This window comes from Cimex lectularius, unplaced genomic scaffold, assembly GCF_000648675.2.
Source record: "Cimex lectularius strain Harlan isolate CLEC.00 unplaced genomic scaffold, Clec_2.1 scaffold76, whole genome shotgun sequence".
NCBI classification, from domain to species: domain Eukaryota; kingdom Metazoa; phylum Arthropoda; class Insecta; order Hemiptera; family Cimicidae; genus Cimex; species Cimex lectularius.
The window spans coordinates 493,626-517,388 of NW_019392636.1; the positions used below are offsets into that span (position 1 = coordinate 493,626).

Consider the following 23,763-nt stretch of genomic DNA (forward strand, 5'->3'; position numbering starts at 1 on the left):
TTTGTTAAACTGTCTAATAGCTCGAGTGACGAGTGGGTAAGGTGAACTTTGCAAGCTCGTTATGTGTAATAGTGAATTCACAATTAGCGTTTCTTTGCGAAAGAGAGCAGTGAAGAAAGCTATCAAGTCTTTAACGTACGATTCTTTTTTAATCTTTACGCTTTGAATTGAATTGATGGTTGAAACTTGTTGTGGCTTTTTGACATTCCGAAGAGATTTTGGCTTTTGTCGTTCACAAGCTTATTGAAAAATCTAGCTTTCTATTTCATAAAAGCCACGACCACTAGACGAACATCCATAACTGTCCAGTGCGACGAATTAATAACTCCGGCTGACAAGGCTTTTTACTTCTCAAAATTAACATAGTAGACAAAGATTTTTTAAGAAGTTACGCAAACGTTTGGTTGTTTTTTGTTTTTTTTTTTAAACAGATACGACATTCTACAATTCAATTGAATAATCCGCCTGAGCCGAGCTCGGTGTGGGTTCGGCCCACTTCACCCGTGCTCGTTTTACTTTCACAATTTTTAAGTGGCAATCCACATCGGTCGTCATATATGATATGGCAGGTCGGATTCAGAGAAGATATATCACCGTCGGTAATCGATCTGAAATATTATTGATTTTTTGAGCGGGGGGGTTAAACTCTACAGAAACTTTTGAGTTAAATGTTTGTAACGCAAAATATTTCAATTGTTACTGTTATTATTTCACTGATAAACATAAAAACGTTTTACAAGGACGCTTTACTTAAATATACGTAAAATTAACAGTTGTGATATTTCTCAAGAAGAAAATAAGAAGAATTTTATTTTAAAAAAACATGTTTGTCCTGTCTGTTGCCATCAAATGCCCTGCGTCCCTTGTTCTCAACTCCTAACGTGCTTTTCTCAAGAATAAAAGTTTTATATTAGAACGTTGTTATCATTGTGTTTTCTTTTTGTGTGGTTTTTCCTATCAAAACAAGTGTAACAAATGAAATGTTTGGTCCGTTTCGCTACAACGGTTTCAGTGGTATAACAAAAAAATGAGGCGAGGCAGGGCAACGAAAATCTATAAACTGTCTTTCACTTTTCTGCTTGTGAACTTGTTTATTTATTAATAATAAATAGTGTCGCGATAGCTCAAGTGGTAGAGCAGCGGTGTATTGACCCAAAGGTCGTGGGTTCGAATCCCGCTCGTGACTAACTTTTTCATTTCGACGAAAACCTTACATACAAAGAATAATTAATTGAACGAAGTAATTTGGTCAATCAGACCACTAAACATAACGAGATTAATAATAATTTTTCTAAAACATTACCAGAATAAATATGCAGAGCGCTTAGGAAAAACATAAAAAGAGCAGTATAGAATAAAATACAAAGTGAAAAGTGCTTAGACGGAAAGAACAGATTTTGAAGAAGTAATGCGAACATCAAGGTAAAAAGTCCTTAAATTTAATGCTTAATCGTATCATAAAGCACGATGATGAATGATCTGGCAAAACAAAAAGCAAAATAATAATAATTGGGTTGAGGTGGGAAGTTGGTGTCCTTGTGGTTCGAACACACGATAGCTCAAGAGGTAAAACGGCGGCGTATTTAGCCGAAGGTCGTGGGTTCGAATCCCGCTCGTGACACTGACTTTTTTATCTCAACCAATACCTGACATAAAGATTAATAATTGAAATAAATTATTTAGTCAATCGGACCACGAACTCTAATGGATTTAATAAAATATAATAATAACCCATAAATCAGGTCTGACGAGAAAAATAACTTGTTTATACTAGAAAGTGAACTGAAGGTTTTGATGATTATTCACACAATTCAACGTTCTTTTCAGTCTGAAAGGGCATGCGAACGTCTCACGCCTTGTCACGATATCGTTGAAGGATAAATGCTGCAAGTTCACTATAAAGAGTTCCGACTCCAGGTCAATTATCTCAACTGGGCGATACCCGTTGTGAACTTCCTGGAGATAAGTTCTGCTACTGAATAACAAAAGTTATTAGAGAAATAGCCGCATATTAATGAGAAAATTTACACTGGTTTACATCGAAAACGTCAAACTCAAAACCGGAGAAAGGTAAGATACTTTTTAAAAGCGTTCATCTTTCAAGAGAGTATTTGTTAGAGCAGGACACATTTTTCTTATCCAATCCAATCCCGGGAGTGAGACAGCGATCCACTTTCTCTACGTTTATTTAACGCAGCCATTCGAAAGATTCCGCAGAAAAGCCTAGGTAAAAATAATCATAAAAATAGATCTAATTTCTTAATGATATTAAAAGAAGATATAACCAAGTTTAATTCTAAAGTCACAAATAAAAAAGAATAATTGATGATGTTAAAACCAAGATGGTGAAAAATGGATGAAAGAAGGAGAAAAGCTTTTGCTCAGATGTTATCTTTTTCCAACACAGTAATTAATAAGAAGAAGTTTTGTATAAACATTCAGATCTGACTTAAATGCTAATTTAAATTGTCTATAATACAAAACACAATAATCAATAAAAATGGAGGGGGCTTAAGTGGACTTAAAAAGACTTCAAGCAAGATGGAGCTTCAAAGATAAGATGTAGGGACAACATGATAACGCTAAGTTGTGAAGAAATAAATAAAAAGTACACGAAAGACGAAAGATTAGTCTGATTTCCTTAGCAGAAAATAATAATGTTGGGGCACAGAATATTTAAAAAAGTGCAAGGAATAATAATTTAATAAAATTAAAACAAAACATTGGTCAAGATAAAACACTGTATTAAATAATTTAATTAATCATTAATTTCTTAGTCTGTATGTTACTTGTCTGTTGGGATATGTTTTAAGTATTTAAACTATGGGTGAAAAGACTTTCAGAATGTCAGAATAGCTTTCACCCCTTCAATTTTACATCCTCAGTGGTTAGTCTGGGCTTTATCGTGTTATTCTTAATTATATAACTACTCAATTATACACAATTTTTTCGAAATTAAAAATTTGTGACACAGGCGGGATTCGAACCCACGACCTTCGGCTAAATTGAGTAATTTATAGTGTAAGTTCTGACCTTTTTATGTGTTTTTAAATTGTGAATTTTTGGTGTAAAAGGCTTGATCTAACATTTCAGCCTGAACAGTTTCACCCCTGGACATTTTATACCTTCATTGGTTAGTCTGTGCGTTTTTGAGTTAGCTGTGTCATTTTGAATGCGTTTTAAAGCGTGAATAGGGAAAAAGACCCTGAACAAATATTTAAGAATGATCATTTTGTACCCTTGCACAGTTTACATCTTCATTGGTTAGTCTGGGTTTTACCGTGTTAGTTCTGCTCATTTTATGCGTTTTTCAATTGTGAATTGACGAAAAGGGCTTGACCCAATATTTTAGCCTGATCAGTTTCTCCCCTGTACATTTTATACATCTTCAGAGCATTATTGCGACCGTGGCATACTTTTCATACTGCCGAAGAAAATGACAGTCAGCATAGTTCAGCCTAAATGGTTTTCACCCTTTCAAATTTTTCATATTCAGTGATTGGTCTGTGTTTTATTGAAATATCTGTGTACTTTTTTATCAGTTTGTAAAATTTGAAGGGATAAACAGAGACTGACTATAGCTCAGCCTGACTATTTTTCGTCCTTACATTTTTCATCTTCGATGATTGGTCAGCGCGTTATTGCATTAGTTGTGTCCTTTGTTGAGCGGAAAGCTTTTCCGTCTGAACAGTTTTCATCCTTCAAATTTTTCACATTCAGTCTGAGCGTTCTTGAGTTAGTAGCGTCCTTTGTCTATCCGTTTTTAAAATGTGATTGGGTGAACAGTGACAGAAAAGTTCAGTCTGAATAGTTTTCGCCCCTACACATTTTTCATCTTCAGTGAATAGTCTGCGCGTTATTGGGTTAGTTATGTTCTTTGTTGTGCGTTCTTTAAAACAGCCTGACTGTATATTTCAACCTGATCAGTTGTCACCCTGCACATTATACATTTTCAGTAGTTAGTGTGCTCTATAGAGTCAGCTTTTACTTTATAAAGTAAAAGCTGACACTATAGAGCACACAAAATATATTTTGTAAAATGCAAATGAGTGAAAAGAGGGAAATGACAGAATAGTTCAACCTAAATAGTTTTCATTTTTCATGTTTTTCATATTCAGTTATTGGCCTGTGCGTTATTGCGCTAATTCCGACCTTTTTTATACGGTTATGTGACCGAATATTTCAGCCTGGTCAGCTTTTACTCCAGCACCTCAGGAATTAGATATTGCGTTATTGCGTCAATTATGTCCTGTTCACAACTTATTTCAGCCTGGTCAACTTTTATTCCAGCATATTTTCATCCTGATGGAGTAGTTTTTGCGTTATTGCGTCAATTGTGTCCTGTTCACAACTTATTTCATTTTCTCCATTCATTTACAAGTTTGACAGTTGATGATCCGAGACGAACAGGGTGCAAAAATATTTAAAGTGCTTTTATCAACGTATGATATAAGACAGAAATCAACCACTGAAGATCGACAGTTTCTCTTCATGCTTAATCACACCCATTTAAATTGGACCATAGAAACGTGGAGGACATTTCTATCCAAATAACGCACTGACGAACCACTGAAGGTTCGACAGTTTGCCATCTTCAGTATTAACGTTTGTGTATGATTTTATCGCTCCCTTTTTTCTTTTTTTGTTACCTGTTCATATTTTACAAATCTTACGAACTACTGAAGACGACAAAATGGTGAAACACGACTGACTGCCCAAACCAGCTAGAATAGGCGGACCAGGAAGACCGGATGATCAAGCTGTACGTTCATCACCTTCCGGTACTCTACACATTATTCCACAATTTTCATATAGCCTTTATTTATTTATTGGCTTTACTAAGTGTGCTAAATTTTATTAATTTAACATTTCAATTTAATGCATACCGTAAACTTTTATTTTAAGGTGTTTTTATTCACCTTTTATATTAATTCGCTTCCTTCATTTTAATAATTTAACGATAAAAAGAAGAAAAGTTGAGTGTTTTGTTAATTTTATCTGAAATCGTACGTTCAGAAGACTTTATTTCCTTTAGTTTTTTTAACATGACCATTATGTAAGCATTTCCTCTTTAAAAATATTTTATTATAGTAATAAAATGTAGAAATACACGGTGTACTAAGAAGCAACGAATCCAACTACATAAAAAAGGAGGCGGTTTTAAAAATTATTTTTTCTTTAAAACCAACAGTATTTTATAATTAACTACTTTCGCAATTTTTCCACATTTCGCTTGCCGGAATTTTGTCTGTTTACAACCTATATAAATTTATAAGGACAGCTTACCACACAGGATGTATCCTGATTGTTTATCGATGTTGGTCAACCTCACTTGCAATACTTTTGGTTTTGTAATTTTTTTTCTTCTACTATTACTACTATTCTCTATTCGATGTCAATTTGTGGTCCAACTTTCAATTCAAAAACTTGTTTTAAAAAAATCTAAGAATTTTATAATTTGCTGTATCAAAAATTGTTTTATAAAATAAAAACATACTAATTAGAAAGATTAGGATATAAGACGAGAACTATATTGTAATTAGGATTGTAATTTACTATAATTATTTAAATATCGTTAAATTGATGTTTTCGCCGTTTCTTTAACAGACCGAAAACAAATAAACGTCCGGACAGAATTTGCTTTTGAAAATAAGGAATTAAGCTATATCAAAATATACTACAGGGTATGATTTGCTGCTTTCTTCGAAGAAAGGGGCCCGTTGATTCCCAGGTGGTTAAAAATCTCTGGAACCTGTTTCTCTTTGGTTTACTCTCACTTTCACACAGGACTTTCGGAGATCTGGTTTTTCGACTGAATTAAAAAACAAGTATTCTCCTATTCAGTGAGTACAGCAATAAAGGACATCAAGGGCATAATGCCTTGTCATTTACGACAGTAGCATCACATAAAAGATACCGTCTTTTTTTTACCCCAAGTTTACCATTTAATCTATTATCTGTCGATTTGTACAAAAAAAAGATAGAAATGCCTGAATATTATTAGAATTATGCTAGCTATTATATTTGTAAGATTATAAAACATAAAAAACGTTAAAGTACAGTATATTACTACAGTTAAAGAACAGTATTACTGTATTGAAGAAGTTTATACCCTGTCCTATGTTCCTGTAGATTTATAAAAAATTTCTACCTTGTTTTCTGTATGATTTATGATACCTTAAGTACATAGAAATAAGTGACTAGTGTTTTGATGAAGGTTTAAAGCTTGAAAATCATCCAAACACTCGAGATCTTTGGCTACCTGATGCTGATTCCATATGTCAATGCATCCCTGTTAAATACCGGGCTGAAATTTTTTTTTTGCGTTTTCTAGGCATTTAGATGAACTTAAAAAAAAAGCTCAAGGTATTGTTTTGGAATATGCACCATTTCGATAAGCTGATTTGATCCGTTCTTCCTCATTATTGAATACCATATGCCGAAAACTTAGAATGTCAGGAGCAGTTCAAATTTCATAATATTTTATATTGGTCAACTCGAATTTTTTAAATTTCACGAAAATTTGTCGAACTCTGCGACATGTTCAAGCCTGTGGCTTGATCGCCTCCGAAAATGGTCCGCCTGTTTTCGCCGTTTTTATCTTTCATGCGGAGATCGAAGTTAACACAGGTTTAAAAGTGGTGAATGTAGCTTTGCTCGTGATGAACTTGTATCGTGACAAAGACCGACTTATTCTTGGCGATTTTGTCTCAGACGGTTTCTGCTTCTTCAGTGGTTAGTCTGGTTGTCAACGTGACTGCTGTGTTTATTTTTAATAGGTTTTAAAATGTGAAAGGGTGAGAAAAACAGGAAAATAGTTCAGGCTGGAATGTTTTCACCGCTACACATTAATGTTTGGCGGTTGGTTTGTGTATTTTATAGTTAGTTGTGTCCTGTTCAGCTGTGCCAAATACCAAAATGGATCTGATACACAGGCGATCAAGCTACCGTTCATCACCTTCTAACATTAAACAATGTTTCCCAATTACTGTTAAGTCCTTGTGAACTCAAAACATTAATCCTTTCTGTGTTTGACAAATAAGGCGAGAACAGGCTGATCAGGATCGGGGACGAATAAGCTACAGGTCAATCATTTTGCAGACCTCATTTATGATTCACAATAACTTTTTAAGTTTAAGCATATGAACTTAGAACAAAACTTTAACTTTTCTATGTGCGTTTGCGTTTTACATAAAAAACCAGCGAGAACATGCAGCCAAAGATGATCGGGGACGAACAAGTTACAGGTCCCTTCACTTCGCAGACTAACTTCAAAGATTCACAATAACTGTTTAAATTTAAGCATGTGAACTTAGGAGAAAATGTAAGTTTTCTGTGCGTGTTTACTTGTGTTTGACTAGGCAGGCTAAGGTCCATAACTTCGCAGACCTCACTTCAATGATTCACAGTAACTTTTTAAGGTTAAGAATGTGAACTTAGAAAAACGAGCGTTTTTCTGAGTGTATTTACCCAAAGCCAGCGAGAACATACAGCCCAAGATGATCGGGAACAATCAAGCTCCAGGTTATCACCACCTCGCAGACCTCAGTTCTATGATTCATAAGAACTTTTTAAGTTTAAGCATGTGAACTTAGAAAAAAATTAAAGCTTTCTATGTGGTTTTACTTGTGTTATCTATGGGTTTGCGCCATCTTCACTGCAGACGACCCAGGAAGCGATATGCCAGTTAGGTCACCAACTCGCAGACCAACTTGTACCATCAGCTGTAATAACTTTGAATCCTAATATGAACTTAGAACAAGTTTAGCTTTTCTTTGAACGTTTTACAAACAAAACCAGTGAGAACAGGTCCATCACCTTGCACTATGTTCAACGTTTCAAAATAAGCCTATGTGAGCGTAGAACAAAACGAATTTACATTTGTGCTTGTAAAGTAATTTATGTCCTGGAGGCAGGCTTGTCCAACCTTACGGAGTCGTGGTCGTAGGAGGCCAGTCCGATACTTGCAAGGAATACTTTCAAAAAATTAACGTCCACCATTCCAAGGGCGACCGGTGGCACAAAACGCTGTACCGCTATTCAAGAACACCGGATTCTCAATGCCTCAACAGTGTATGCATTTGTTTATCGTTACTTGAAACAATGAAAAAAAACAATGAAACAATTTTCGGTTGTTTTATAACGACTGAACGTCGAACCGTTGAATTCGTCACCAATGGACGTTGGTGTTACTCCGTTAAAACCTGTCCGTCTAAGATTATATTTTCTTCCTGTCAAATATGCTTTTATTTACTAATTCTGAAGAAGAAAAAAGTATTAACTATTAAAACAGGCTTTTCTAACCTTAAAAAACTCATAGTTTGGTCAGAAATTGTCAAAAATATCTTGCACGATTATCTTAAAACTAGGACTCCATCTTAGTAGTGTTTAAATTTTTTTAAAGAATTTACATTATAAGAAACCTATGGTTTCCAGAAAGGTTAACCTATTTGATCTGATAGCAGACCGTTAAAAAAAAATTAAAACGCGTCTTTTCCTTCATCCTTTATTGTTACCTAACATACCCAAAACTGTCTGCTCCGTGTACCATTAAAAGCTTGCGTAATATGGATAAAACAGCGTTTCTAGTTCGTTACCCTATCGATTCATTCCATGAATATTACCATTGATTAGTATTACCGTTGATAGCATGACGATTTCCAGTAATATAACTTTTTAATGCATTAATCGATTAATCAGCTATGCTTTATTATTTCTTCTCCCCCCCGTCGTAGTACTGACGCTAGTTTATTTTGACTAAATCGTTCGATAGTAAATAAATTTTTCATTTCCTTATTAACACTGGCTGGTGTGAAAAATTTTTTCCATTAATTTTAATTCTTTATCCAATGGCGCCAAAGGTAAAAGATTTCCTTTAAGAAAGATTTTGTTTCTACAAAAAAGAGAGATGTAATTAATTTATCAGTAGTGATAAAATATCATAGTTCATGATTAGTCAATTCAAGAGTATTTTTTTCTGACATTTCATAGTAGACTCGTCATCTTCAATAAGTTGCAATATAGAAGAACTAGGTCGGCCTAGTTTTATTTCCTTGACGTTCTTTGAAGGTAATATTTTACAAACCATTTTATAGACATTATTTTCTATCATATTTCATCACCATGTTGTTAGATAATTTAATTTTAATTAAATATTATCTTATCCAGATTTGTGAATCTGACACTCCCAGTCCTAAAAATTGTCTACTCGGCCTTCGGATAAACAGTTTAAATTGTTTTGGCGTTAGAAATGTCAGAAAAATCTTGCCGACCTTGCGCCTCGCCTCGCCACCCTTCTATGCGATGTGATGTTTTGTAAACTGTGCCAGATCGAAAGGCTGAATATCATTTTAACATGACCATGACAGCAAAAGGGGAAAAAAAGAATTTTGGCTTTTTCCGATCGAAAATTTAAAAAAAAATTGAATTCGGAGTTTTCACAGGGTATACAAAATAGGCCTGTTGGCTCCGACCAGGAGGTGAAAGTTATCAAAACCAGGCAAAAAACGAGAGCGAGCGACTACCCGTCGAATTGACATTTTGGTTTCTTGACAAATCTCGTTTTGTGAAAAGAAACAATTCAGAGAATGTACTTCCTCGGTTGGAAACAGGATTTGGAACAAACGGATGCCAACGAACCCATTTCACCAAACGGAAATCGAATCGACAAAAAAATTAACATCAATAAGTTTTTGATCCTGAATACACAGAATTGTTTTGCGAGAGCATTTTTGTGTCATGGATATTGCATTACCTGGGAGTGCACATGATTGGGTTAGGTTAGGTTTGGTTAGGTTGGATTAGGTTGCATATCCATGAAATATATTTCCGTGAAACACAGACAATATACGAGTGCGAAACGCGATCTTTAAAAGACCTAAGGATTTTATTTCCTATCTTTCATGTAGATAGTTGGAAAGGTAGTTGGTGTCCGAGTGGATCGAAGTCACGATAGCTCAAGTGGTATAACAGCGGCGTATTTAGCCAAAGATCGTGGGTTCGAATCCCGCTCGTGACACTGACTTTTTTATCTCAACCAATACCTTCCATAAAAACTAATTAATTGAAAAAAGGTAGTCACTACGTTGATCGATATACACGAAAGTAGGAAGAAAGGCAATATTGGTCATAATTCGTTAGATCCTGTTACTCCACGTAAACAAGACCCTTCCATAATTTGAACTTACGCAACGTCCAAAAGGGAAATTTACATCCTGGTAAAAATAATTCCTGGAAAATTATCGTACTAGTTCATCTTTTATTTACTTGCTTTTATTTATAGCTTTTATTTCAAATATGAATTTGTGTAATTCTCTACTATCCGTACTGTTATGATAGGTTTTTAACCTTTTTATTGATATATTATTTATTCTGCCTTTATTAAAAATTTCTGAAGACATTTTTTTTATACTAAAACTAGCGTGGAATGTTTAAACATTTTGAGGCTTTACAATTAAGCTCATTATAACTTCTTTCTTTGAGTAAGTTCGGGGCACAAGTTTGGAAAGTTTCCTTGCGCAAACAGACCAAATTGTCCTAAAAAATTTGGGTGATTTTTTTTTTAAATATATAAACTGATTAAAAGTACAAAACCAAGAAACTAGAAAATAAGAGAAGACAAAGAAAAAGGATAGATACGATAACCATCCCAAGACGTATTCACCATACATTCTCATTTGTACTGCAAATTACATTATTCATAAATAAATTAAATTATGAAATATCATCGTGAAAACTAATGATGATATCATCTGATGATGATGGTGTCATTATAATCGTCTAACAGTTTGTAACAAATAAACGTGTACCTAGATAAAATAGAGAAATTTACTTAGAAGGAAAGATCCAATGAAGAGAATATATCGTATTTTGATCGCCAAAGTTAAATAATACAGGCAGATTCTAAAATAAATAAGACACATTTTTCACAACGTAACCGTTCTTTCTACACAAAAAATATTTATTTAATCTTATAAAGAGATTGTCTAAGATGCTTTGATTTAAATTAATTGATAATTACAATTAAAAAACATACAATTTAATTTATTTATTCATTCTATAACGTTCAAACTTTGGTGTTGCCATACAAGCGTTCCTTTTCGACAGGAATAGTTTGTAAAGAAATAAAAACTTATGTGCCTATGCTGAAATTATGAATGATCTACTGGAGTTCTTGGTTCGAATCCCGTCATAGCCCTTGGAGTTTTAATTAAGAATATATATATGAAAAAGGTTTTCTAAAATGGTTTAAACCCCTCATCCGCGACACCCATGGGTAGCTGGACGTTAAGCTCTCCCGTATATGCATTGAAAATTTGGATATGGACCTGATCCAAATATGGTTGGTCAAAGAATAAACTGCAGAGTCCCTCGTGATGTGTTTTCTTCTTCTAGTGTTTTAACAGATTATTTTGTTCTTTGAATTTGAAAGACGTAAGTCAAGTATTGTTTAAAGGTCCTACGAGCTGTATTGCCCATAAAGTCTGAAAAAGCTTGTACCAAAATTGTCTGGGTAGGTCTACCAATATTTATTATAAATTATAATAAAGGTTCGTTCAGACGTGAAAAAGGGACAATAGTGCTTATAAATTTTAAATAGGAAATGGTTGAAATGTTTCCCAAAGCTTTTTATCAAAATTTATGTTTTATGCTCTAATATTATATTTTCTATAAAGGCTGTAAATAATAAAATGAAAGTTCTAAATTGAAACTGCTAGGGTTAAAAAAATGCCCTCGTATCATTAAACACCGGATCCTTTTTAAACTAAATTAATTGTATGGTATAGTAAATATTATTTATTTAAAATTAAAAAAATATATATAACAAAATAGATTGGTGCATTACCGATGAGTATTTATCCAGAAAGTAAAAGCACTGCACAATGCACATAGTCCATCGAGGGTATTAGATCGATCCGGGGTTGCAAGGCGGTTTTGGCCCTTTCCTTGGACACGACATTGCAAGAAAGACGAAGAAATGGTAGCCGAGCCGGGGATGGAGATACGTTCCCCACCGTCCTCGCCTTTCCCTCGTTCACCCACCTCCGACCGGATTCTTTTTCCGTCCCGGTCATCGATTTAGGAAAGTTTGATATCATTAGAATATGTTTTAACAGTCTGCCCAGTTTCCTGAGTCTTGGAATATTTCGCTATATCCGTTTTTTGGTGTTAAGGACGAATGAGAATGAGGCAGAACGATATGCTTTCATATCATAGACTTGTAAGACTTACAAGACAGCCTACATCGAAAGTTCTTGTTTCTTTATAAAGACACTTAAGTCATTAGATGTATCTTTTATATTTATAAATGTTTCGCTCGTATTTTAAAACATACTAAGTGTAACGTCTTATAGGTCAATTGTAAGTAAGCAGTGTCTCTGTTTTAACATATTCCAGCACTTTTTGGCCTCACGACATCAAAAGGTAGAGAAATTCCGACAAATGTGACAAAAACGTAATAACAAAACTTCAAATAGCACATGGACACCTACTTTTTGGTCAAACAAGTAGTGTGTCCTTTGCAGTGAAAGGGTGTCATCCCTTGGCTCCATAGAGTGAGTGAGTAGCGTTAAGAAATTGACTATTAAGGTGTGATCAGAAGATGAACATGTAGATGTCGATGTAGAGTCAAGCAGCCATCAAAGCACTAAGCTCAAATATTAGTTCAAGGATGGTGCTGAACTGCAAAACCATTAAACATATTAGGTGCAGAACAAAGTCAGCCCAGGACATATGGGAGTAGAAGGCAATGAGAAAGCAGACACCCTTGCAAGGCAAGGAGCTGCTACACCGCTCACAGGACTTGAACCCTTCTGTGGCATAGAAACCCACACTATTAATGAATATCTCAGACAGAAGGACAAAAAGAAAATGAAGGAATAATGTAATTCACTCATTGGACACAGGCAATCCAAGAATCTCTTAACAAATGTCGGAAGAAAAGAAATTACAGAATGTGTCAAAGGAAGCAGGAAAAACATAAAACTGTGAATCCTAATACGATTCTTAACAGGACACTGCAAGCTAAATGAACACTTAAAGAAGATTGGAATAATCCAAGGCGGCACATGTAAAGAGGCAGAGGAGACACCAACACATCTACTAACAAACTGCGGTGCTACACTTGCCTGCAGGAGGAAGTGTTTTGGGATGTACAATGTGACCATAGAAGAGCTTCAACCACTGAAACCGGGCCTATTAAAGTTCCTTGATGAAATAGGACTCATCAATGTGCTTTAGGCAGAGAACAGGGGATACAGTAGCTCTTAAAGTGTGCAGTATATTACACCACGAATATTACATCTACATCTAAGATGAACATTCAGAAAGCCTAAGTAAATAAAAGTCTCTTCTCAGAATAGGCCGTATATGGTTAACACTTAGGCCAACGTTATTGTATTTGTCCTTGATTTAAAATAAAATATGAGTAGACATGAAAAATGATTATCAAAGGAGCAATTAGCAGATGGTCTTCATTGAACCCAAATCAAAAAAGAGGGATGTTCATACTTGGCTCAGAATAGTTGACGCTACCTACTTTTAGGCAAAGCCTATCAGTCACAATTAAAGGTGCCCACTCACTCTCAATTTGAAGACAGGACATGATGCCCTGACATTATTGAACACACCAAGGCTCAGAATGGGTCAACATGGTTGACACATGGTCACTTACATTTGGGTTAAAGCCATGGTGTGTGTTTCACAATAGAAAGAGGTCCTGCCTTGGCTCCATAGAGTGAGTGAGTAATGTGAATTGAATATCAAGGTGTTATTGGAAGATGACATTCGGAGAGCCTAAGTAAAAGCAAAGAAGAGAGAATCTCGTCACCTGGCTCAGAATAGGCCATGCATGGGTAACATGTAGGCTAAAGCTATTGTATTTGTCCTTCACTGTGAAAAGTTGTTATTACCTTGGCTTAATATAAAATATGAGTGGGCATGAGAATTGACTATCATGGGGGGGGGAAGAGCAGATGGCCAACATTGCGCTGTGAATCGTTTTACTAGACATAAGGACACCTACTTTTGGACCAAAACCTGTGTGTGCAACCTTCACAATGAAAAGGCATCATATATAATTTGAGGAGGCTTGAACTTAGTGCATGGTCAACACTTTTACTTGGTTCAAAATAGGCCAGTATTGAATGTGCCAATGGCTCAGAATAGAACAAACATGGTTACATAATTTTGGGTTAAAGCCATTGTATGTGTATTTTATAATAAAAAAGTACCACTTGGCATCTTCACAAAGAGAGCGAGTGAGCATGAGGACTGATTAGTTAATGACATCGGAGAATCTGAGTCAATGAATTGCTTCACTAGACCATGGTAAACCATTCACATCGACACCTACTTTTGGGTCACAACTATTATGTACCCTTCACCCCCTTGGTTGCATGTTACACTCTCCTCTGTTGATTTCACTCATATCTGCAAAGTTTTATTCCAAATAGTTAAAGTTAATTTTCACGAATGTTTTAAATTCTCAGTTACTTCAGGAGTTCCTCAGGGATCTCACTTCGGACGTCTTTTGTTTCGTGTTTTCATAAATGACATTTACACTCTGCTTAATGATATCGTTTTCATTTTCTTTGCTCGAGATGTATGATTGGTAATGGAATTCAGAAAACTTAACTCAAAAAAGAAGAATCCTCTTCACCTTGCCCAGAATAGGCCATACAAATATGTTATAGCTATTGCATTTGTACTATACAATGAAAAGATGTTATGCCTTGGCTCAATATAAAATATGAGTCTAGAGGAATCCAATAGGTAACCCAGTGCCCGATCAACTTCTATTCTTTGTTTGTCAAACTTCTTATGTGAGAGACTGAATAATTTAAGAAGGTTAATAGCACAATGTAAATACCAATTCCTAAATTATATTCTTTGGTATAGGGTACTCTATTGAAAAATGCTTTTAAAAATGAGTTTAAATTATAACTTGCTTAATTGAATGAAATGACCTAGTTGTCATAGGCCTGGAATCTAACTTCAGTGAGCAAAATGGACAATACCAATGTCTGACAACAGTTGTGCCAGTTTAACAAGACCAAGTAAGACCAATTTCATTAAACTCTTTTTTATTTATTTCATGTTTGAGCAAATCTGTTATTTTGCTGAATATAATATATGTACATAATAAATATCAGTGATCTAATATATTTTAAAAAACTGGCAGACTTATCTAAAAATATTATAACAGTCTCGTCACTCTTAGATCACTATTATAACAACCCTTATAACATAATAAACCCAAGTAATTAAGTTTAACTATCATTTATTACCAATAACTGTTATACCACTAATACATGAGATACTTAACCAAATAATGGATGAAATCATAAACCTAATCATCTGATTGATTTTAAAAGAATTCTAAATTTTTGTTACACAAAACTAACACAAAGTAATCCAAATTCTAAACAAACATCAACAATTTATATATGCATAAATAGATATTTTTATATAGATATTTTATATTTATATTACTATTTCACAAGGTAATAATTAGTCTATAGAAATATCTAATGAATGATAACTGTTAAATGATTGTTTTTTATTTAAGCCAAAATGAGTAAATCCCCTGTAGGGAAGGTGCAAAAAACAAAAACAACGAATGAACCAAGCCAGGATACAGAAGGTAAGAAAAAATTGTCATTTTATTTTATATTTTTTAGTAAAACCAAATGGTATTTATTCAAATCACATCTGAGTGAATTTCAATATGTGGCCTATTTGTGTTTCGTGCAATTTCCTGTATGAATGAAATGTGGTATAAACACCACCGGTGGAACTAGAAATAGATATCACAAATAAAAAACACCTATCAATTTGAATACTAAAAAATTAACAAGGCAGAAAAGCAGATGAATCAACAATGAATATAGACACCAAAGTAACAGTGCTTTTTTTTGTTGAGCACTTGGTTTATACCAGATGTTATAAAAGTTTATATAATCATCTTAGATTTATATAGAAAAAAATCATCTGATTTTACATGTTCTGGATATGTTCTGGTGTTTAGTCAGATGTCCAATTCCCTTATGGGAAAAACATTTATTTTACACGTGCACATTATATTTTAAGAGAAGGAGGATTCTTACAAAATGAAAATAGGGTGGAAACAATTCAAAATTTTTGTTTATAGAACAATCTCCCCGCCAAAAAGAAACAAAATTAAAAGCAAAATACAACAATTTAGTTCTTTTAAAGCATCTTGAGGATGTCAAGGGATGAGGAGTTACACAATCAATGTTAAACAAAAATCGTGTTTTGCTTTAAACTAGTAATCAATCTCTCACTCCACTTAATCAACCATATAATTAAATAACAATGATTATTTTTATATTTACAATTTTTATGTTAAAATAACTAATAGCCAAACTACTGGTACATCCCACTAACTACCCCACAATCCCCAAAAGAAATTGCAGCATATGAAGGAATGATTCAAAGGGGAGTCGGTGGCCGCAACCGTTTAGGTGTTGACACGGTGCTCATCACTGTAAGGTAAAGGTCCCAGGTTCAAATCCAGCAGCCCTGCATTTGAACCCGACATACTTACAAATGGGCTTTTTTTTTCAAAAACACCATCACCCTGAGGGTTCATATGACCTCAGATGTTCCAAACCCTCTTAAAGAAAAAAAATTGATAAACTATTAAATATTAATATTAATAAATTATTATTAAATAGTAATTAGTTTCTACTCATTTTTATTACAAAAAATATTGAAATCCAATAACAAAACTCAATTGTTAAAAGCTTTGCATTTCTTACCAATAAATTTTTTATTCAGGTTGTACAATACCATTGATTCAATTTCTTTCTCTATTTGAACACATAATATTGTTGGTTAGATTATATTTCTAAGTTTTATTAAATATGTATTCAGAGAAAAAAGAGATGACAAAACAAGGATTATTAAAATTAATCAGTAAAGAAATTTAAAAAAAATTAATTAACTTAGCTATAAAATGTTAGTACCTGAATAAAAAAAAATGTGACTGAAAAATATCTAGTTGTGATACACCATAAAAACATTACTGAATCATGAGCAAGAAGCAAGACTAAACCAAAACAGTAAAAACTTAATGAACTTGAAAAACTTTATAAATCGTTATAACATCCTAAAAAGTAATTTTTGGTGTGTGTGTGTGTGTGTGTGTGTGTGTGTGTGTGTGTGTGTGTGTGTGTGTGTGTGTGTGTGTGTGTGTGTGTGTGTGTGTGTGTGTGTGTGTGTTTCATTGATTAGTGTTTGTATGTTTGCAATTGATAGTCCAACACATTTTAGTTCCAGGGAAAACTGTTTCAGAGAGACGTCCTCAAAAACCAAGATCTGCAGAATATAAAGGTAATATAATTCTTTATTGCGGTTAATTAAAATAAAACCATCTTAAACAAAATTTAGAATGGGAGTGTTTTCTGCGTACCCAGACACAAAGGTCTGAAGGGTAATAAAATGGTGGACGGCCAAGGCCAGGATGTCCCAACCTCTGAACTTAACCACTGCGATCCGGCCCTCTGATGCTATGTATAAAGCATTAAAAAACATGAATAAAAGAAAGAGGCAGTATTGGTGGGCCAGATCAGCAGAGAAGTTCTGACATATCAAGAGCACTGTCAGTATGTAGTTCTCGGAGGATGAGTCGACACCCGGACACTTACTTTTTGGGCAGAGCCTGCTTTTGTGTTCAAAATGTCAAGAAAGATTGCTCAATGTGTCCCAATTAATTGAAGGATGCCACCCTATATGAATTGTGCTTGAGCACAGTAGCAAGTTTCAATTTTAGTAAAAAATAGTACTGACAAGCAAATTGTTTTTTGCCCTCTAGTATGTGTTGTTAGTGAATGTATTTATTGGTGTGAATGTGTAGTGTGAAGGGCCCAAAGGCGGAATATTGAGTACCCCATTGAACTTCAATTAAATTAGTTACATTTGTCGTGGGTGATGGAGGAATATAAACTACTCCACCACCTTAAATGAGTGAAATAGGAAAGAATGCATTTAAGAGTGAGTAAGAATGTGAGTGGGTTTGGATTTAGAAACTGACTGTGTTGGGGGCTGAAATGACCTAGCTGTTGACCTCGGTGGCTGGACAGATACAACCGAGGTCTGACCCTGGACTGCCAACCCTTGGGGTGGGTGGTTCTTGAGGCCTGGCAGTAATTTATTGTAAACTACAAAAGTTGGAATTACCAGTGGCCTGTAAATAATGATAGACTCAACTCTGTACATGTGTGAACGTGCATGTGCAGTTTTGAGTTTATATAAATGAGTAATCAAGACTGAAATTTCCTAATTTTTATTGATAATTGTCTATTGATTTTTTTTTCTTTACTTTAGGAAAAGTTCCATCAGATACACCAAAGACACCAAAAACGCCACCAGGTATATTCACAGTGCTAATTACTTCTGTAGTTTATTTCTAATTTTTATATAATACAGGGTGTCCCAGTTCCTTCTGACGAAACTCAGGGAATCGATTCTACTCTTCATTTGGAGCAAAAAATGCCCAGGAGAAAATTTTCGGAAAGTTCTCTATTTTGAAGATATTTGTCAATTTAGGTTTTTTCAATGTTTCACTACCTTACGACATGAAAATGCTTACAACTTCCAAAATGTTGAGACTACAACAAATCCAATTACATCATTTGAAAGAACGCTAAATTTGCTGTAAGATACTTCTATTTGCAATAATCTGAATGATATAAAATGTTAGCCAATATCAGTTGGAACATGTCAAAATTACAAAATTTAAAATTTTGGTCATGATTGCACGTTCTACTGAGGTTACAAAACAATACCTACAACTTGTCAAATTTCACAAAAACTTTTTCATCTGATATGCTTTATGTTGATATATCCAGGTTTTTAAATAACGTTCTAGTAGAGTTGAAAAATAACAATTGAATGTTCGAAAAAGTGAGCTAAGGTAAATTTGAAGTGAGGGGGTAGAAATAAATCAATTAGAACTAGATTTGTAAAATAAAAATGACCCTTGTTTGACTGGTTGAATGAAAAATGCTGGATGGGATCGAAGTTTAAACAATTTTTAAATTTTGTAATTTTGACATGTTCCAACTGATATTGGCTAACATTTTACATCATTCAGATTAATGCAAATAGAAGTATCTTACAGCAAATTTAGCGTTCTTTCAAATGGTGTAATTGGATTTGTTGTAGTCTCAACATTTTGGAAGTTGTAAGCATTTTTATGTGGTAAAAGTCGAAAAAACCTAAATTGACGAATATCTTCAAAATAGAGAACTTTCCGACAATTTTCTCCTGGGCATTTTTTGCTCCAAACGAAGAGTAGAATCGATTCCCTGAGTTTCGTCAGAGGGAACTGGGAAGCCCTGTATTTAAACTTCAATTCTCTACTCAGTGTAAATATGATTTATTCACTATTTGTTAATCAAATATACTTAATACAACTCTGTTCAGGTGTGAATATGTGTATGTGCATATGCAGTTTTGGGTTTATATATATCAGTAATCGAGACTGAAATTTCCTGATTTTTATTGATAATTGACTATTGATTTTTTTTCTTTACTTTAGGAAAAATTCCATCAGATATACTAAAGACACCAAAAACACCACCAGGTATATTCACAGTGCTAATTACTTCTATAGTTTATTTCTAATTTTTATATAATATATAAACTTCAATTCTCTACTCAGTGTAAATATGATTGATTTACTATTTGTTAATCAAATATACTTAAAAAATACTTAAATATACATGCGTGAATGTGTGTGTGTGCATGTGCAGTTTTGAGTTTATATAAACCAATAACTGAGACTGAAATTTCCTGATATTTATGAAACAATAAATTTTTTATTGATAATTGACTATTGAATTTTTTTTCTTTACTTTAGAAAAAGTTCCATCAGATACACCAAAGATACCAAAAACACCACAAGGTATATTCACAGTGCTAATATACCTGGTTAGATAACCAGTATAGATTATTTCTAATTTGTATATAATATATAAACTTCAATTCTCTACTGTGTAAATCTAAGTGTAGATATGATTGTAGATATGAATTTGTTAGTCAAATATGATTCTAGAAAGTTAAAATTATTAAAACTAAATTTCAATACAAATAGTTTGTTTTATTATTTTTTTATTACGAAAAGATTCACAAGAAGTACATATAGGTAATATCATAATGGTAATAAAGAATGACTATTCTTTATCATAGTAATTATTATTTTTATGTATTTATAATAAGTATAATTATATATTTATTATTCCTAATCTTAGTAATCAATACCATCTTTATTCCAGAAAAAACCCTTTCAGAGCCACGTTATCCCAAACCAAGACCTATATCTAAAGGTATTGGTAAAACAAAAATTACTGATTATGATCGACTATTAATTATTTTTAAATAATTTAGAAAAGGTGGCTTCGGGTACACCAAAGACCCCAAAATCACAAGGTAAGTATACTTCAGCTGAAATATCCGTATACCTATTTTGTCTATTTTTGTATGTATTTATTTTAGTTTTAATTGTATCTGTTATGGGCAAACACTGGGACTGTAATATTAAATTAATTATTTAATTAAAATCATAGAAACCAAACTTCAATATTACTAGTTTATTCCTTTTTTAAGATAAAAAAGTTTATTCCCGATTATTAAATTATTTACATTTGTAATTTTATCCTGCTTAAGTGAACAATTATTCTTGAGTATTCCGTCAATCATTCTTTATTATTTGTAGGGTATTCAGAGAGAGCAAGGTGATTTTTTTTACTTAAAATAGAAAAATCAATGAATAAGTGACAACTTTTTATTTATTATTTCTGTATTCGAATTTAGGCTTATAAAATTTTAAAAAGAAGGACAAAAAATCATATTTTGTCATTACAGTAATTAAACAAAACCATTTTTTGATTCCAGGAAAATCTGTTTTACAGACTCGATCTCCAAGACCAAGACCTCCATCTGCAGGTATTTATAAGACAATATAAAACAATTTTTTTATTTATTAATAATTAACTTTTTTTTATAATTTAGAAAAAGTGGCTTCAGATACACCAAAACCAAAAGGTATATTTCATCTGCCAACTACCATTCACTTATATGGTTTATTTATATTGTCCTGGTCTAATGAGTGATGAACCTGATTGAATTTTTGTCTGCCTATCTTCACAGAGTTGGTGTCTTCAGACACAAACACACTAAACATGGTGAAATACTGAAACATGTCTGGCAAACCAACCCAGTAAGGATAGGTAGAGCAAAATGATCAGTAGTGACCAAATTACAGTTTGGTTACAGTTAATGTACAAATATAAATAAATACATAAATGCATTACCAGCTTGCAACAGAAGTCTTATTTTATTCTATCGTTTTATCAATCAGGCACATTTTGGGCTAATAGGCCATTGATTTTCGTCTGTGCATTATTTTGACAGATAATAAATAAATCTACTAGTCAAAAAATTCAAAAATTTGACTTCTATAGCTTGATCATATTTAACACATAACCACAAATGTAGATGGTAATATTCGTCGGACTGACAAAACCAGTCAGCCTGTGCAGATCTTTCCAACATCGGCACAATTTTTCGTAAGCATTCTTTAGTTAGTGTATTCAAAGAGGACATGTTTATTGGTGGTTTTTTAATAAAAATATAAAAATCCATTATTACGACATACCGTTTTTGTTTATTTTATTTATGTATTAGGATATATACCTGTAAATGATTTGGAAGAGTGGCATTCAGGTAATATAAAGTCTTCTTTTTTGTTTGTTTTGTCTTCTTTTTTTCATTATAATTAACCAACACAGTCTTTAGATGCAGAACAACCAGTTTCAGAGCCACATTATTCAACAGAAAAACCTAAATCTCCAGGTACTAAAACCAAGATATTAATTGATAATGATCAACTTTTTTCTCTTTTTTTTTTTTTTCAGAAAAAGTTCCATCAGACGCACCAAAGACACCAAAACCACAGCAAGGTATTGTAAAACTGCTTCTATGCAAAAATATGTACATATACATATTATATATTTTTTTTATGAATATTATCCTGCGATGTAGAAAATAATAGTAAATTTAATAATTAGTTAAATTAGTACTAACAGTTACTGTATTTAAACACTTCAAAGTTATAAATTTATATATTTTTCCAGGATTGGTGGAAAACACTGAGCAACCCTTTTTGCCAACTTCTACAGATAAAGTAATGTATTTAACAGTAATTGTTTAAAAAAATAGTTGCTTAATTTGTTATTAAACTATAGCCAATTTCTCCTGAAGATGACCAATCTAAAAAAGGTAAACAATTTAATGTTTTTTTTTTTAAATCACTTTTAAAATTACTAATTATCATTAAGGAAAAGAATCAAAAGACAAACTGGCACTAAAGAAAAGCAAATCCCCTTCACCAAAAAAATTACTCCTTGAAGAATGTCCTACAGGAGATGGTCCAATAGGCAGTTTGCATACTGAATTTATGTACTACTCTTCCGTTCTAAAAGAGGTCACACCTACGCTTACTAATTTTGCAACAAAGCAAAGGATATTCGAGTGGATTGATAAACTTTACCAAGCGGCATATTTCACATCGCCCCTGATATTGAAAAGAAATCTGTAATATATTCTATTTGCAAAACTTTGAATAAGAAAATTATATTCAAAAATGTTCTAGGTATCTTGTTCAATTAGTATTGACATCTATTAACAATGAATTGTACGGTGTATTTGTACATTCTCCGCCACCTCCGGAAGCCGCTTTGCCACCCGTGGATGCATGGTGCCCAGGGAAAATACCTACAGCAAGATGGGAAAAAATCACATTTTGGGATGATCTTTTCACCGGTAAATTTTGATACAAACACACGCTTATAAAAACACTAAATTTACACTACTTTCAGCCGCAACTGAAGAAATTTATGACAGTGAATCCTATATCTTAAAATGTTATTATCACGGTAATGAATGCAATGGGGTAAGAATTTTGCAAGTATAAAATCAGCATTTTGATATTTATTGTATGCAATGTGTTGAATGTTTTAGAACAATGATGAACCACCAAATGAAAAAGCAGCTGGGGAACTCCTTGACCAAGAATTTAAATTTTTTCTCTACATCATCCAACCTTACTTGACATTTATTACAGATCCAAGGATAAAACTGAATGTTGCTTTATGGCTTCAGCATTTATCAAGAATTCAGACTTGTTCTTGTACTGTAATGAAAGGAATTAGGAATGATTACATGCAAGCGCTAATTGGGTTAATAGACAGACCTAGTTCTCTTATTTAATAGGCCTAACATTTTTTTTTAAATATGTTAATTTTTTTCTAGATATGTACAGGATATTAGATTGGTTGGTCCATTTCAAAATCTTCCCGAAGAAGATGTCCTTATACCTCTAGCTGAAGCTGCTGAAAAACTAACTGAAAATGCAAAAGTAACTAAAATAATTTTTATTAAAAATATTTGCATAATTAAGAAATTATAAATTTTAAAAAATCTATTTTTAACATTTTTAGCCAATAGGAACTCCTTTGGGAAGGGAAGCAGATAATTTTCTGTCAATGCAGCCTCAGCCAAAAAATGGGGCTTTTTGCTATGTTGCAGTTAGTGGTCAATTACAACAAATGGATTATCCAACTGCACCAGAAAATAAAGATAGTAAACTGGAAACCCAAAAGAAACTATCAACTGCTTTTTAATAATGTTTTTATCGTAAAAGTAAAATTTTGATATAAATACTTTTTTAAACTATAT

General features: G+C 33.2%; 2 protein-coding genes across 12 annotated transcripts in view; one reads left to right on the forward strand and one right to left on the reverse strand.

Annotated features, from left to right (window-relative positions):
• LOC106669766 (mucin-5AC-like) overlaps positions 1 to 12,029 on the reverse strand; it is a 36,622-nt gene extending 24,593 nt beyond the window's left edge. Inside the window, exon 1 of one of the 4 annotated variants that reach the window (XM_024226065.1) lies at positions 11,846 to 12,029. The gene's annotated coding sequence lies outside the window, so the exon portion shown is untranslated. The remainder of the gene's footprint in view (positions 1 to 11,845) is intronic. The other 3 variants (XM_024226063.1, XM_014399463.2, XM_024226069.1) reach the window with 3 other exon arrangements.
• A 3,333-nt stretch (positions 12,030 to 15,362) lies between these two features.
• Positions 15,363 to 23,760, forward strand: LOC106669845 (cell surface glycoprotein 1-like). 8 transcript variants are annotated; one of them, XM_014399643.2, is made up of 21 exons: positions 15,363 to 15,503; positions 15,569 to 15,643; positions 17,296 to 17,355; positions 18,349 to 18,393; positions 19,565 to 19,609; positions 19,886 to 19,930; positions 20,301 to 20,351; positions 20,413 to 20,454; positions 20,920 to 20,970; positions 21,037 to 21,069; positions 21,712 to 21,750; positions 21,823 to 21,879; positions 21,942 to 21,986; positions 22,161 to 22,210; positions 22,272 to 22,305; positions 22,365 to 22,620; positions 22,679 to 22,848; positions 22,905 to 22,978; positions 23,047 to 23,264; positions 23,338 to 23,443; positions 23,526 to 23,760. In XM_014399643.2, exons 2-21 carry the CDS (start codon positions 15,574 to 15,576, stop codon positions 23,706 to 23,708), a joined length of 1,674 nt encoding a protein of 557 aa, XP_014255129.1. In that variant the 5' UTR covers positions 15,363 to 15,503; positions 15,569 to 15,573; the 3' UTR covers positions 23,709 to 23,760. The 8 variants fall into 8 exon arrangements, with proteins under 8 accessions (XP_014255129.1, XP_014255130.1, XP_014255131.1 ...); XM_014399644.2 differs by having other exon boundaries at positions 17,302 to 17,355; XM_014399645.2 differs by having other exon boundaries at positions 17,317 to 17,355.
• The last annotated feature ends 3 nt before the right edge of the window (positions 23,761 to 23,763 follow it).